Here is a 13,430-nt window from a genome sequence, read left to right as displayed (position 1 = left end):
TCCCATATGGCACAGCTTTGAAAAGATTTCAAAGTTGGTGGACAGCCAATATGGAAGTGCTCCTGGCAATAACTCCCAAAGATTTGCTAGTGGGACTAGATGTTCCTTCTCAAGTCAACAACCAAAAGACTAGGACCACTGTTACTTTCTCTACTGCCCATACTATCTCAACTGCTGTTGTTTTATCACCTCCTTTTAGGGTCACTAGGGCCATTTCGAAAAAAGGTTTGCACTGTTGCTCCTTTTCTTTTCCTTTTCTCTTTATGATGCCTTGCTTATAACTTTTCTTTGGTGCAGGAACCTCGCATGAAGACTCTCCTTAAAGGGCTCAAGCCTAAACACTCTTAAAGACAAACAACAACAACAATAGAAGAGAAGAAAACTTGTGCGTGATCCTGAGAAAGAGGAAGTATCTGAAGAAACAACACTTAAAAGAAGGAAGAAAATAAAGGTCTCCCCCTCTGATCTCATTGATGACCCTACTCATCAGGCAATTGCCAAGGCAGTAGAGAGGGAGCAATTTAAGGAATTAGTGGTCTTCCAGAGATTTGAGAAGAGGTGGCAATAGCAAATATTATAGAATGACGCTGTTGCTGCTGACACACTCCAGAGGGAAGCTGCAAGGAGGTAACAAACTGCCGAACATTATGCCCTTCGCAGCTCACCAACCATTACTACTACTTTCGAGGATGGTAATTCCCTTTAGTTTCTCTAGTAATTTCCTTTCCCAAGTTTTTAGCTATGAAACTTACCATTGCTTTTATTTCTTGTCTTGCAGTAACAGTAACCCAACCTCCTTCTTCGACAATTGTGTCTTCAGTCTTATCTGAAGTTGAAAGACCATTAGAAACAACCTTGAAAAGGAGGAACAAAATCAACACTAAAGTGCCTTTAAGTGTAGAGCCCATCCAGACAATACTTCCACTTCCTAGTTCTACACTTTTCATACCTTTTTTGAGGCAAGGCATTCCTATATCTTTATCCCTGGGCTTAACTCCATATCTTCCTCATCTAACCTTTACCTCAGCCCAATTTACTCTCTCTACAATCTTGGTTGCTCCTTCATCCCCTGAGAAGGCCCTAGTTGTCACCTCATCAGTGATAGTTGGTGCTCCAAGAGAAGATACTGGTAGCTTACCAATTTCTTGTCCACCACCACCATCCAGCTCTAGTCCCTCTTCTCTTGATTTGCTGGTGGCCAAGACTATAGACACTACTAGGGACACTTCAATCTCTTCTCCTATCCCTATGTGTAGCTCACCTTTTTCGCGCCCCCTTTCGGAAGCTTAGAAATAAGCCCTATAGTTCGGACTCCCATGGTTCTGAATCTAATCTCACAAGTGCAATGTGAAACTGATAAACGACAAAGAGTCCAAATCCGACAAATCATTTTGAAAAATTGATTTTAGGATAAAAGATGCCAAAATTGGATTGCTGTGTCAGATACAGAGTCGTCACCTAAATATTTTATTTTCGGGGAAATTTAGGAAACCCATGACTTGTGCCAAAGGCCACGTGTTCGTCATCACCAAAGTTGCCTCAGCTCGGGAACTTAGGTACGAGAGGGGAAGGTCATGAATTGAGCACCCTCGCTCGCCTGATCAAAGATCGGCCTCTACTAATCATGATATGATTTTTTATAAACATTATGCGATCTTGTTCTGGTTATTAAGCTAGCTTTACTATGTGATGCGCACAATCAAGTATAGACTAGTTTGCTCAATTTAGAACAATTTAACTCATGTTTGTTTTTGCAAAAATGGTTTGAATTTGCCACCTCAAGTGGGCTTAAAGTTTGCAGATTTGCCACCAAACGTAGTGGGATTAAAACATGATTTGCCACTCAATAAAGTGGGCTTAAAACGCACATTTGTTGAATCTTTCCAATTCAAACAACAAGCCTTCATCCATAGGCATTCAAGTAGTTTAGCATTTAAGCACATAGCCTCATGGAAACATTCACATTCATGTGAGTATGCTAAAGCATAAAAACTCACCTAGTACTCTAAGCTAAGAAAATTTGAGTTAGAAAAATATGTATGATCCTTAACTATGTCAAATGTTTAATGCAGCACATGCAACGACTGCAATTTAATAGGCTCGGCTATTGAGCATGGCATATGAAACAATTCGATAACATGCGATTAAACACGTATTCAAAGAAGGTATTTGAAATGACAATGTAGTTTGAATGATGCGCTGAGCCTCGGTGCATATAATACAAATGAATGGATGCAAGCATAAGGTATGCTAATTGAAACATGTCTGTAGACACCCCATTTTTGACCGACCTTAAGACTCAGACGTCATTGATTGAGCGCTCGGTGATATTGCATATTGTGCTCGTTCAGAAGTTTCAGAGTCCTGGCTGCAAGCCTTGTCTCCGGACTTTCGGACTCTTTCGTGCCTTGTCTCGGTTTGCGAACCAGGCTCTGTTTTCTCTGTTTTCTCTTCCCGAAGGGAGGGAGAGGTCTTGTAGATCATCTCTCAGTGGCCGTAGGCTACGTTTCGTGGTCATAGGCCATTTTTCCCGTTTAGAGCCCGGTTTTTGATTTTTCGGAGTCGACGGCCGTGTGCCTCGGTTCGGGACTGCCTAACCACCTCCGTTTGCTTCGGTTTTCGGCACACATCTTATTTACTCCCTTTTGGGGGACACTGTGGCTCGAGAGACCAACTTCGTGGTCGAATGCCACCTCCGGTGTTTAATAGCCCATTTTCGGGGCCCCAGGCCGCGCGTTTCGGTCCCCGAACCTCCGTTTTGCATCCGTTTTGGTTCATTTTTGGCGGAGACCTTATTTTCATTGTTAGAAAGCTTGTAGGAGGGTGGGAGGCCAGAAATGTTTCTGAAAAGCCAGTTTTATTTCTTCATCGCTCTCCGTCGCCCGTTTTCCTCACTAGAAAGCTAATGTTGACCACTTCTGGGCCACTTTCTTTAGCCCTAAACCCCATATTTGTGTTGTACACACCTGGGAGGCCACCAATATGAATAGGCCGACCAGTAATTGTCTCTGATCCTTTTGAACCCCTCTAAGAAGTTGGCTTTTCTCTCTCCTGGTTCACATTTTCTGGGTTTTGACCACATATTTGTGTTGTGCACACATGGGAGGCCACCTTTTTGGGGTGGCCGACCAGCAATTTTGATTGACCCTTTTGACCCCTGGCCGGCTGGCCAGGTGTGGTGGCCGGCCGACCACTTGAACCTTTTGAACCTGGCCGGCCATGATCCTCTCTCTAAGTGTATTCCAGCTGTGCCAGCTGTTTTCTCCCAGATTCTGTATTCGAGGGGTTGCCTTTTGGGGGGGAAAATTTGAATTTGTTTTTCCCCCCCTTTTCCCTTGGCCTCTCCTCTATAAAGCCAGCACCCCAGCTCCATTTTGAGGGTTACAAAAAACCAGCTGAGGCATTGATACATACACCCTCTATATCTCTCATTCAACCCTCCAAACCCTAAGGTTCATGCACCCTTTACACACCACCTCCAAGCCTACAACCTCCACACTCCATTCCAGAAACTTGAGGCTGTTTTTCAGAGGTTAGGAGCTCCTCTTCTTGGACCAGAAGCTGCGGGAAAGTTGTGCTACAAGGGTGAGTCCTCTTCTCCCTCTTTCTTGCCTTATTTTGTTCTATATCTTAGCCCCTTTTGCTTACATTTTTGGGCTCCGACCTGAACTGTAAAGAGTCATATTTTGAGCTCCTTTTCATATTTATCAAGGACTTTTTGCTGTTTGAGGTATTCTCCTCACCCTTTGTGCTTAATCCCTCTTTTAGGCCTATTTTTGCATGGTATTTTAGTCTTTTTTTTGAGCTGTTTTGGACTTGGTCATAAGCTGTAAAATGTCTTGTTTTGAGCCCCTCTTCAACTTTGTTGAAGGGTTCTCCTCTGTTTGAGGCCAGCTGCTACCACTTGTTTCTTTATCTCTCTTTTAGGCCTTTTTCTTGCATGTTGTTTTAGCCTCACTTGTGTTTATTTTCGAGGCTTGATATAAACTGTAAAGTGCCTTTTTTTGAGCCCCTCTTCAACTTTGTTGAAGGGTTATTTGCTATTTGGGGCCAGCTGTTATCCCTTGTCTCTAATCTCTCTTTTAGGGCCATTTTTGCATAATAGATTAGCCCTATTTGTGTTCACTTTTGAGATTTTTTATAAACTGAAAAGAGTCTCCTTTTGACATCATCTTCATGTTTTATTAAGGGCATTTTCTTTTTTGAGGTCATATGCTTCCTTGTATGCTTGATTGTCCCTTATTTTGAGCCTTACACCTAAGCTCTTGTTGCATGCTTGGTTTGGCCTTCTAGCCACTAAAATCCAGTGGATTTTCAGTGGCTAGCACACTGGTTTGAGCCTCCAAATCAGGGGGGGGGTGACCCCTCTCACGTTGACTTGTTTGGTGGTCATTTTTGGCCTTCCAAAGAGACCCTATCTTGCATACTTTGAAGTCAATTTCCAAGGTCAATTTGGTGAGTTCTAAGACTACCATATTTGATTTTCATAGTTGCTTATGCCATGCTAAGTGTCCACCTTGTATGTGCTTAATAATCCATTGCATGGCCCTCTAAAGGAGCTCATCATTTTTGCATGTAATGGTTGCATCTCCATGGTTATTTGGGCATATTTTCACATGTTTTATTCACTGTTTTTTTCTGGTTTGGTAAGATTCCATGTGCATCCTATACTTGCCATGTAACTCATGTTTGCTAGTCAAAGTTGCATGCTACTTTAGTCCATCTTGCTAGCATCTTTTGGCCATGCTTTGAACTGAAAATGTTCATGTTTTGGGACTGTCTTGGCTCTGTCTTTAGACTTCATGATCAAATAATGCATGCTTTGTATAGCTATAAGTCATTCCATGTGCCCAGTTTCGAGTTTCGGGGTTCATCTCATGCACCGGGTGCCTTTTTTCCATGTTTCGGGGCTGTTTAGCATCATATTTCAGTGCTAGAATTTGTGAGTTTGTATGCCATCTTGCATCCCTTGCCATGCCTTGTTAGAGTTGCATGTTATGCTTAGGACCGGTCCTCGGTTTGCGTGCATGTGTGCATGCATTTCGATAGTCCCATTCTCACCTAATGGCTACTGATGTGAGTGTGGCTGAGGTCCACTTATGTTGATGTAAGTCCATCATGCATTGTGTATGCCATTTCATAGCATTGTGTATGCTAGGTTGTATGTTAGAGCATTGTGTATGCCTCGTTACATCATGCATTGTGTATGCCATTTCATAGCATTGCGTATGCTAGGTTGCATGTTAGGACTGCATTCATGCATGCCATGCATATTGCATAGTGCTTGGGATAGGAGTTAGCCCAAGCACGGGAAACGAGGGACGTTTCGTACTCCGAGTGACGGAACGTGTCTCAATTCCCTATCGCCGACATTTCGGATTACCCATGATGGAGTTTAGGCCTTGTTGTGTCCATATGTGCATTCATTTCATATTGAGTCGTGCAAATCGACTCCTCGGCCATCATGCATCGAGATGCGTGATTGGTGGCACGAGGATCGAGGACTACACTCCCTGAAGAGTAGTCATGCATACATATGTGAAAATATTTTGCCATGCTCTTGTGTTGCTCTCTGTTGCAGCAAATCAAAAATCGGCTGCCTTCCGGAGCTTGGCACGCATCCCGAGAACAATTACAAATAGAGGCGAATCGGGGCATCGCAATGGATTTCCGCGTAAGGCAACTCGAACATGCATCATCCATCATTCGGAACAGAGCAGAGGCGGTCCACGAATTTGCGTGCAATTTACTGCTTTCCTAGATTAATTTGCTAATTAATTAGGATTTTGTACTTATTCGGAGTGTACTATTTATTCGGACTGTATTATTCTTTCAGACCCTCCGAGCGAGGACACAACTGTAATAAGTGTGCGTGTGTGTGATGTATGTCTTCCAACCCCACGTCTTTCTCCCTTTTATTTACCCGCTTATGATGGTTAGATTAGGGCATGTTTCAATTAGCATACAGTATGATAGCATGTTTGCATTCATTCATCTGTTTTGCATGCATCAGGCTCGGCGCATCATACTAACTGCATTGTATCTCAATTCCGAGTTGAATACTTGTTAGTTGTAGCATTTCGCATGCCATCTTTAGAATAGCCGAGTCTATCTTAGTTGCATCTTGCATGTGTTGCATTAGGCATTTTTGTATAGTTAGGATCATGCATGGATTTCTAATTAGCTTCTGTTTTGGCTTGGAGTACTCGGTAAGTTTTATGCTTTAGCATCCTTGCATGCATGTGAGTGACTGCCATGATAGCATGCTTACCATGAGGCTATGTGCTTATATGATATAACTGCCTGAATGCCTGTGGGTGAAGGTTGGGTTATTTGAATTGGAACAATTCATTAATTGTGAGTTTTAAGCCCACTAGATAGTGGCAAAATCATGTTTTCTAAGCCCATCCGAGGGTGGCAAATCCACGTCTTAGCCTACTTGCAGGTAGCACCATCAAACCATTTTCAAATAAACAAACATGAAATGTTTTGTTCCAATTCAGGCGACCCAGTCTATACTTGTATGCTGTGCGCATCACATAGTAAATCTAGGCTAATAACCGGAATAAGAACGCATAATGTTTTCAAAAATAGATATCACTACAACAAAAGTTACCTATAACCACGTTTCTTACGCAACGTTTTTTTGAAAAACGCTGTGGAAGAGGTAAAGTGAAATTAAAAGGCACGCATTTTCCTTTTATAAACACGCGTTCGATTTTTAAACGGTGCTCTGTCTCCCTCTGTCCCCATTTATGTTTCCGTCATTCTTTTTTCTCTATCCATTTCTCTCTCTATCGTTTTCTCTCTCCATCCTAGATCTAGGGTTTCCTCTGTCTCCTCATGTTCCTTGAGAGATTCACCAGGGTTGATTTCGATTACTTGTTCAAATCTAATTCTAAATCCATCGATTTGGTTAAAATTTCTTGACAATTTTTTGTTTTTCTTGATTCTGATTCTGATGATTTTGCAGAGGAAGATGGACCGGTTGAGTTGCACAAATCGGCGGGGTTACGAGACCGATGAGTGAAGAAGGTTCAAGATCATCGAGCTCAGGATCGAGACAGGGATCGGGACTGAGACCAATCGAATCGGGGACTGAGGAAGCCAGCCGATTGAGTGAATACTGGGTTTCTAGTAATTGAGTTGCTACGTTAGCGAGGGGATTTTATCTAGAGTTTCGAGCCTGTTAAAGCTCCTTCTCAAGTATGGTCCTCCCGTCGCTACTATCCCTCAAGTCTGGTCCTCTCACTCTCTCTCTCTCTTTCTCTCTCTCTCTCTCTCTCTCTCTCTCTCTCTCGCTCCATTAGATCTGGTCTTATACACAGGACTCACTATATTCCTCGCTCTTCGATCTGGCCTCTCTTCAGTCGAATTGTACTCTTTTTAATCTTTTCACTTGCCATTTTTGGTCTGCTCTCTTTTCAATAGAATCTCATTCACTTTGATATTTTTGTTTTTCAATCTCACTATTTTCAATTTTTTCAATCTATGTTTGTATATTGGTAGAACATAATTTTACGTATTTCTAATGAACATAGATAATTAGACTATGTTATTCCTTTTTGTCTTGAAGGAAGAACACTAGAATCCTTGATTTATTTTTTTTTTCTAAATTTTTTTTTACTATAATGCGATGTTGGTTGTAGGTATTGGGCTTAGGATAAGTGTGTTTGTGTTTGCTTCATGGTCCAAGCATCATAGTTTTTGTGTTGCTGCGGTTTTATGGTGGAAGTTTGGTGTATAAACAGTACTGTTCTTGATGTAGTTGTTCTCAACTCTGTCAAACTTCCTTTCATTTTTTTTTTTCCTGCATTTCTACTTCATATGTCATATGACCTTGGTCTTCAAGTTGAGAACATAAAAATCATTTGTAGTGTTTGATTGATCTTTTTTAGCAAGCGTGTCTCTTCAGTTGATGAAGATTGAAACTCAATCCGAATCATTTCCAATTGATTATATCGATTCATTTAATTATTTATTTATTTTTTACACCCAATCATTTGCTTACTTATATGCAAATATTTTGTTTTTGTGGATGATCATAGATGTGGACATTCTTTTTGTTACAACTGCGGATCTCCTCTAATAGCCCACTACTGTAGTAAATGTAAGCATTAAGTCCTCATAGATGCCAGCCTTTTTGCTCTTCTACTACAAGTTAAAATGTAGAAAAGTAGTGCATGATATGGTGCGCAGAGAATGGAAATATTATTATTTAGGTGTATATATGGAGTCATTGGAAAACAAATCAGGATATGAAAGTATGTTTCAAATTGAAGCGTTGTCTTGAATTGCTTTAACTTTCAATTGAAATGTGAATGGAAATATATTATATAGTTGAATTTTGTTTGTGTGTGAAATATTTCAATCTATGCAAGTTCAAGTTTTTATTTATCTCTAGTATGATGTGAATCAGAGAGAGTTCCATTTTGGCTGTTACTGTATTCATTAACCTAGTTTGGTTCTCCCTCAACAATAATATTCCTAAAAAGGGGTTTTGTGGATGTTAATTGCTTCTTAGCTGGTCCATTAAAATTTTAAGATATGATATAAAGGGCATTGATTTTGTGTCGCCCGGCCATCTTCCTGGTCCTCTACTAGCTTTTTCTTGAATACTTTCATGTTTTGTACTGGTGTTGAAGGAAAATTGGCTATTCTGACGTTTTTTGTGTGCCATAATAAAACAAATAAGTAAACCTAGTTTAAGTCTCATTGGAGGCTTTAGATTAATGGACCAACCTTTGTGCATCATAATCATAATCATAATATACATAAGCTTATTAGTATGCAAATTCATGGTTTAGGCAGATGGACAAGTTTATTCATTGCGTCAACCTTGTAATAATTTTTATAGGCCTTGCTCAATCTGAGTGAATTAGAAAGACAGTAGCCTGGATTTTCATTTTCCCTTGTGCTATCAGAAAGGTATTACTCCATTTATAGTTCTTTGACATATATAACTCCGACATAAAGTATAAAAACACAATTGTTTTTGAATAAGATCATAGTAATTGTTTGTGCTCTTTGCATGAAACTAATCATAAATTCATCATTTTGAAGGCAGATGTATCATCATCACCATCATCAAGGAAAGAACATCCACCCCTCCTCAAGAGGATCCATTCCTCCAGAAAGGCATTTGTTCCTGCAATGGGGAAATGGTGCAGGAGATTCTGGACTTGTACTTTCAACCGATGCAAAGCCTAGACTGAAATGGACACAAGATCTCCATGAGCGGTTCATAGAAGCAGTAAATCAGCTTGGAGGAGCAGACAGTGAGTGCATACAACATAATAAGTTTAAGAAGAAACCAAAGGAAAAATGTCTAATGCTCAACTAATTGAAATATCTCTTCTTTGTTACAGAGACTACTCCAAAATTAGTTTTGAAACTTATGGGGGTTCCGGGACTGACATTATACCACTTAAAGAGCCATCTTCAGGTAAATATTTTAGGCCAACCATAGTTACTTGAAAAAGTCTCTGAGGTCTCAGATTTTTATTTTTATTTTTGGGGGATTGTTATATTCATATACTTGTATATAAGCACACAGATTAAGAATAACTCCTCCAATTTTGGTTTGGCAGAAATACAGGCTCAGTAAGAATCTCCATGGGCACTCTAATATTGGAACAAACAAAATTGGTAAGAAGTTCAACAATTATGGAGTATAAATTATTTTGAGCTACGCCAACTACTAGCAATGGAATAGCTTACAGAATTTAGGAATGCTTGTAGTGGCAGGAGAAAGGATGTCTGAGGCAAATGGAACTCATGAGTAATTCAAGCATTGAAACCCAAAACAAATAAGTAAGATCTCAAAACCCATTTCATGTTCTTTCTGCTCCTTTATCCATTCCTTTGTTTTCTAAAAATTACTTGAACTGATACTTTAATTATGAAACCTTTTATTCAGAAGCTTACTTATAAGCGAAGCAATACGGATGCAAATTGAAGTGCAGACAAGGCTACATGAACAGCTTGAGGTACAAAACACTGAGAAATTTCCTGTGTGTACAATTATAGGAAGGCTTTCTTCAACGCTATAATAAAAAAATTCTGCACCAATTCAAGATAAATCTAGATGTCACTTACTTTAATCTAGAAGACATTATATGAAATGGGAAGAAAGAAACAGACAACAAACAAGTTAACCAATTATACAGATGCATAGCTATACTACCTTTAATCAAGAAAGAATATTAAAACATATTTATCAGATATTAACATATGATGTGTGCACAATATTCTTCTTACATATATGCATTTTACAAAGAGAAAGTTAAAGTATATCTAAACACAATGCTTCAAATTGACAACTATGATATAAAGTGCATCTCATCATTTTTGGAGACAGAACATATCACATGCAACTTTATTATAAAGCAACTGCTATATTACCAAGCATCATTTTTAACTTGTCACAAGGAATATTAATTAAAGGCACAATTGTTCAAATATTTATACTCTGTTTTTCTCTCAGGATATTCAAAAGATAGAAGCAGTGTTGTGGCCATAGGACTCAATGTTCACACAGCACTAGTTGATGACACAAGTACCGAAACCATGGGCATATATGATGCAGCAGAGTGCTTGCAGTGAGTTCTCTACTCTGCTCATCACTTAGTTTTCCATGTAACATTTTTGTTCACCAAATATACAATCAATCAGTGAGATGTACATTCGCCAGTTTTAACCTATTATTGAATTCCTTCTCTTAGGTTATCACGCATTGAACCCTTATTTTAGAACTATATTGCATGATTACTTATGCATACAATGTGTGGTGAGAAATGAAATATTAAGACTAGCAGTTAAAAAGTGCATTAACTTTTCTATCATGATATCTATCATTACAGCTTATGGTGCACTGAATTTTTATTTTTATAGCTATATTCTAAATGATACTTTTTGCCCAAATGGATTATGACAATGACTATTCATCTTTCGAATGTGATTTACTGGTTGAATGATGCATTGCATAAAATATGATCTCAAAATTAGTAATGAGATGGTGTGTTTTTGCAGTTGTAAATTTATTTATGTTAGATATTTAGTGATGCTTTGTTGTGCTTGATGTCAAGGGAAATGGGTTAATGATGGATAATGCATATATATTAATTGCTAGGTTGCATGATGGGTTAGTGATAGATTTTGCAAATTTACTTACTGGGTTGCATAACGAATCATTTTTGCGCAACAGCACTTTTAAGAGACCATCATTTTTTAGTCTTCAAGTAATAATGGCATGCTCAATGGCTAATGTTTATTGGGTTGATTGTTAATGGCTGCTATAAAAATCCAACTATCTAGTCTACTTTTTTCTGCCTTTTAACTTCTTTCTAATCAGATAGAGTTTTGTCTTTTTTTCCTTTTGATTACAGTAAAAAAAGCTTTTATGATCTTGAGAATGACAAAGAATGGAAAGATGATTCAGGTATATAATCATCATTTCGCTAAAGAGGATTGAAGGACTAGAAGATGAAGTTATTTTCAGAGTTTGGAGAGCAACCCCCATATTTTTTTTTATTAAAATGCAAAAATATTAGTAATTTTTTTTTTTTTGGTATTTGAGTTAACATATTGTGTTTTAAGCATTTTTTTTTTGGTTTTTAGTTATGGAAAATTGAATAATGGATACTGACTCACATTAGGGTATATATTTTGAAATGGTGATGGTGACGGTGATGGATAATAGGTTTGCTTTAAACAAAGTTGAAAATATCATTAATTATGAATTTTTTTTATTTTGAAAAAAAAAGAAAGAAAAGCTGGCGTTTTTCATAAAAAATGTCGCAAAATATTGTCGTCATTACGTCATAGTTGACCCTTTTAACGGACACTGTTAACGTATGTTAAGAATTAATGGCGTTTTAAAAAACGCTATATAAACTCTTTAGTGGCATTTTTAAAACGCCGCAAAGATACAACGGCGGCCACATCAGCGACGAATTTTATAAACGTCGCTTTATATTTTTGCGGTGTTTTTTTGGCCTATAGCGCTAATTATTCATTTTCTTGTAGTGTATCATGGTTAGTAGAGGCCGATCTTTGATCGGGCGAGCGGGGGTGCTCACAAAGTGACCTTCCCCAATCGTACCTAAGTTCCCGAGCCGAGGCAACTTTGGTGATGACGGACACGTGGCCTTAGGCAAACGAGTCAGGGTTTCCTAAATTTCTCCAAAATAAAACATTTAGGTGGCGACTCTGTATCTGGCAAAGCAGTCCATGTTTGGCACTTCTTTCAAAATCTGTTTTCTCAAAACGATTTGCCGGATTTGGACTCTTTGGTTCAGATTTAGAACCGTGACAATTTGAGAGTCCGAACATGTAGTGAGCCCAAATGAACAGAATGGGACTCATCCTCCCGGGGCGTTCGGGGACGTCTACAGTTTCTGGCGACTCCGCTGGGGACTTAGAGAACTTGACTCGAACTCATGATATCTGTTTTTGACTACACTTATGTGTTTCTTTGCATTGCATGTGCATTGGTGCGCCTAGGACACCGTATTTGCCATCTGCTATTCCTGAACGGTTTGCCGGAGGCTTGTCTTGTCAAGGCATGACCATAAGGCTGACCGGTTGTGGGCTCTGCCAATATGGGAACACAAACCCCGGTTTTACCGGGGCACCCTTTTGACCATTCAACCTAGTGCATATTCAGAATCCGTAGTGACCATTCCAAATTAGGACAGGTTGTTTACCCGATAGGTTGTTTGAAACCGCTGCGTGCGTAGTGAAACCCTAGCTCCTGACATAATAGGACAGGGAAACCTTACCCCAACATAGGGGTGTTTTGGCTCTCACTTGTTTGTTATGTGCTTTTTAGAGTGCGTCTCTATACGAATGCATGTATCAGTTTACAAGTTTGGGCATCAGGCCTGCGGGCGCCAGTTCAGTATTTTGGGTATTAGGCCGCGGGCATCAGTTAGTGTTTCAGAATCAGTTATCTGCGGGTACCGGATTCAGTTTTCGGGGACAGTGATTCAGGGATAATAATCAGTGTTTGAGGACAGTGTGTACCCAGCTTGTCGACCGTGTGTTGTTATGCTCGGCTGTGTGTTGTGTATTTATTTTAAGCTTTTATGTTGTCCGTTTATTTGGTTATTTATTTCCTTATTGCTTTATTTATCTTTTTGCTAGGGAGGGTAGTTTAGCACAATTGCTTCAAACCAAGCAGATATTCCCCAAAGCACTCTGGACTAGAGGTCGCCGACTCAATCGATCCGAGGATCTGGTTGACGGACAACCAGTGTTCCACTCTCTACCCCCGGTTATCAGGCAAAGACCAAGGAAACGCAGTGTATCCGAGCAGAGGTTGCCAGAGCAGTGGATTACCCCATCAGTGGACAGTCAGATTGAGATCCCAATTGTTGCTATAGAAATAGACCTGCCAATAGTTCAGACAAATCAGGGCAGTATGGTGG

General features: G+C 39.5%; 2 protein-coding genes and 1 long non-coding RNA gene across 3 annotated transcripts in view; 2 read left to right on the top strand and 1 right to left on the bottom strand.

The window, feature by feature from the left end:
- The window catches only part of LOC114307270 (putative disease resistance protein At4g19060), a 211,780-nt gene that overhangs the window by 60,406 nt on the left and 137,944 nt on the right, over positions 1 to 13,430 (bottom strand). The window lies entirely within an intron of this gene.
- Positions 7,435 to 9,820, top strand: LOC145819813 (myb-related protein 1-like). The gene is made up of 5 exons (XM_082913670.1): positions 7,435 to 8,110; positions 9,064 to 9,278; positions 9,369 to 9,445; positions 9,591 to 9,648; positions 9,742 to 9,820. Coding segments are annotated over exons 1-5 (396 nt in total). The 5' UTR covers positions 7,435 to 8,108; the 3' UTR covers positions 9,786 to 9,820.
- LOC145819812 (uncharacterized) lies at positions 9,916 to 11,812 on the top strand. The gene is made up of 3 exons (XR_014360588.1): positions 9,916 to 9,989; positions 10,487 to 10,601; positions 11,388 to 11,812. It is a non-coding gene; the product is annotated as an uncharacterized LOC145819812 (long non-coding RNA).

This window comes from Camellia sinensis, chromosome 2 (genome assembly GCF_055761805.1).
Source record: "Camellia sinensis isolate YWXY chromosome 2, ASM5576180v1, whole genome shotgun sequence".
Lineage (NCBI taxonomy): Eukaryota > Viridiplantae > Streptophyta > Magnoliopsida > Ericales > Theaceae > Camellia > Camellia sinensis.
The sequence above is the reverse complement of the archived record's forward strand: the minus strand, read 5'-3'. Positions and strand labels throughout refer to the sequence as shown.

Bases quoted from the DNA above. Each gene is read 5' to 3' on its own strand.
- LOC145819813 (XM_082913670.1), top strand. The intron at 9,279-9,368 runs GTGAGTGCATAC...TCTTTGTTACAG, and splicing joins TCAGCTTGGAGGAGCAGACA to AGACTACTCCAAAATTAGTT. The intron at 9,649-9,741 runs GTAAGAAGTTCA...GAATGCTTGTAG, and splicing joins TATTGGAACAAACAAAATTG to TGGCAGGAGAAAGGATGTCT.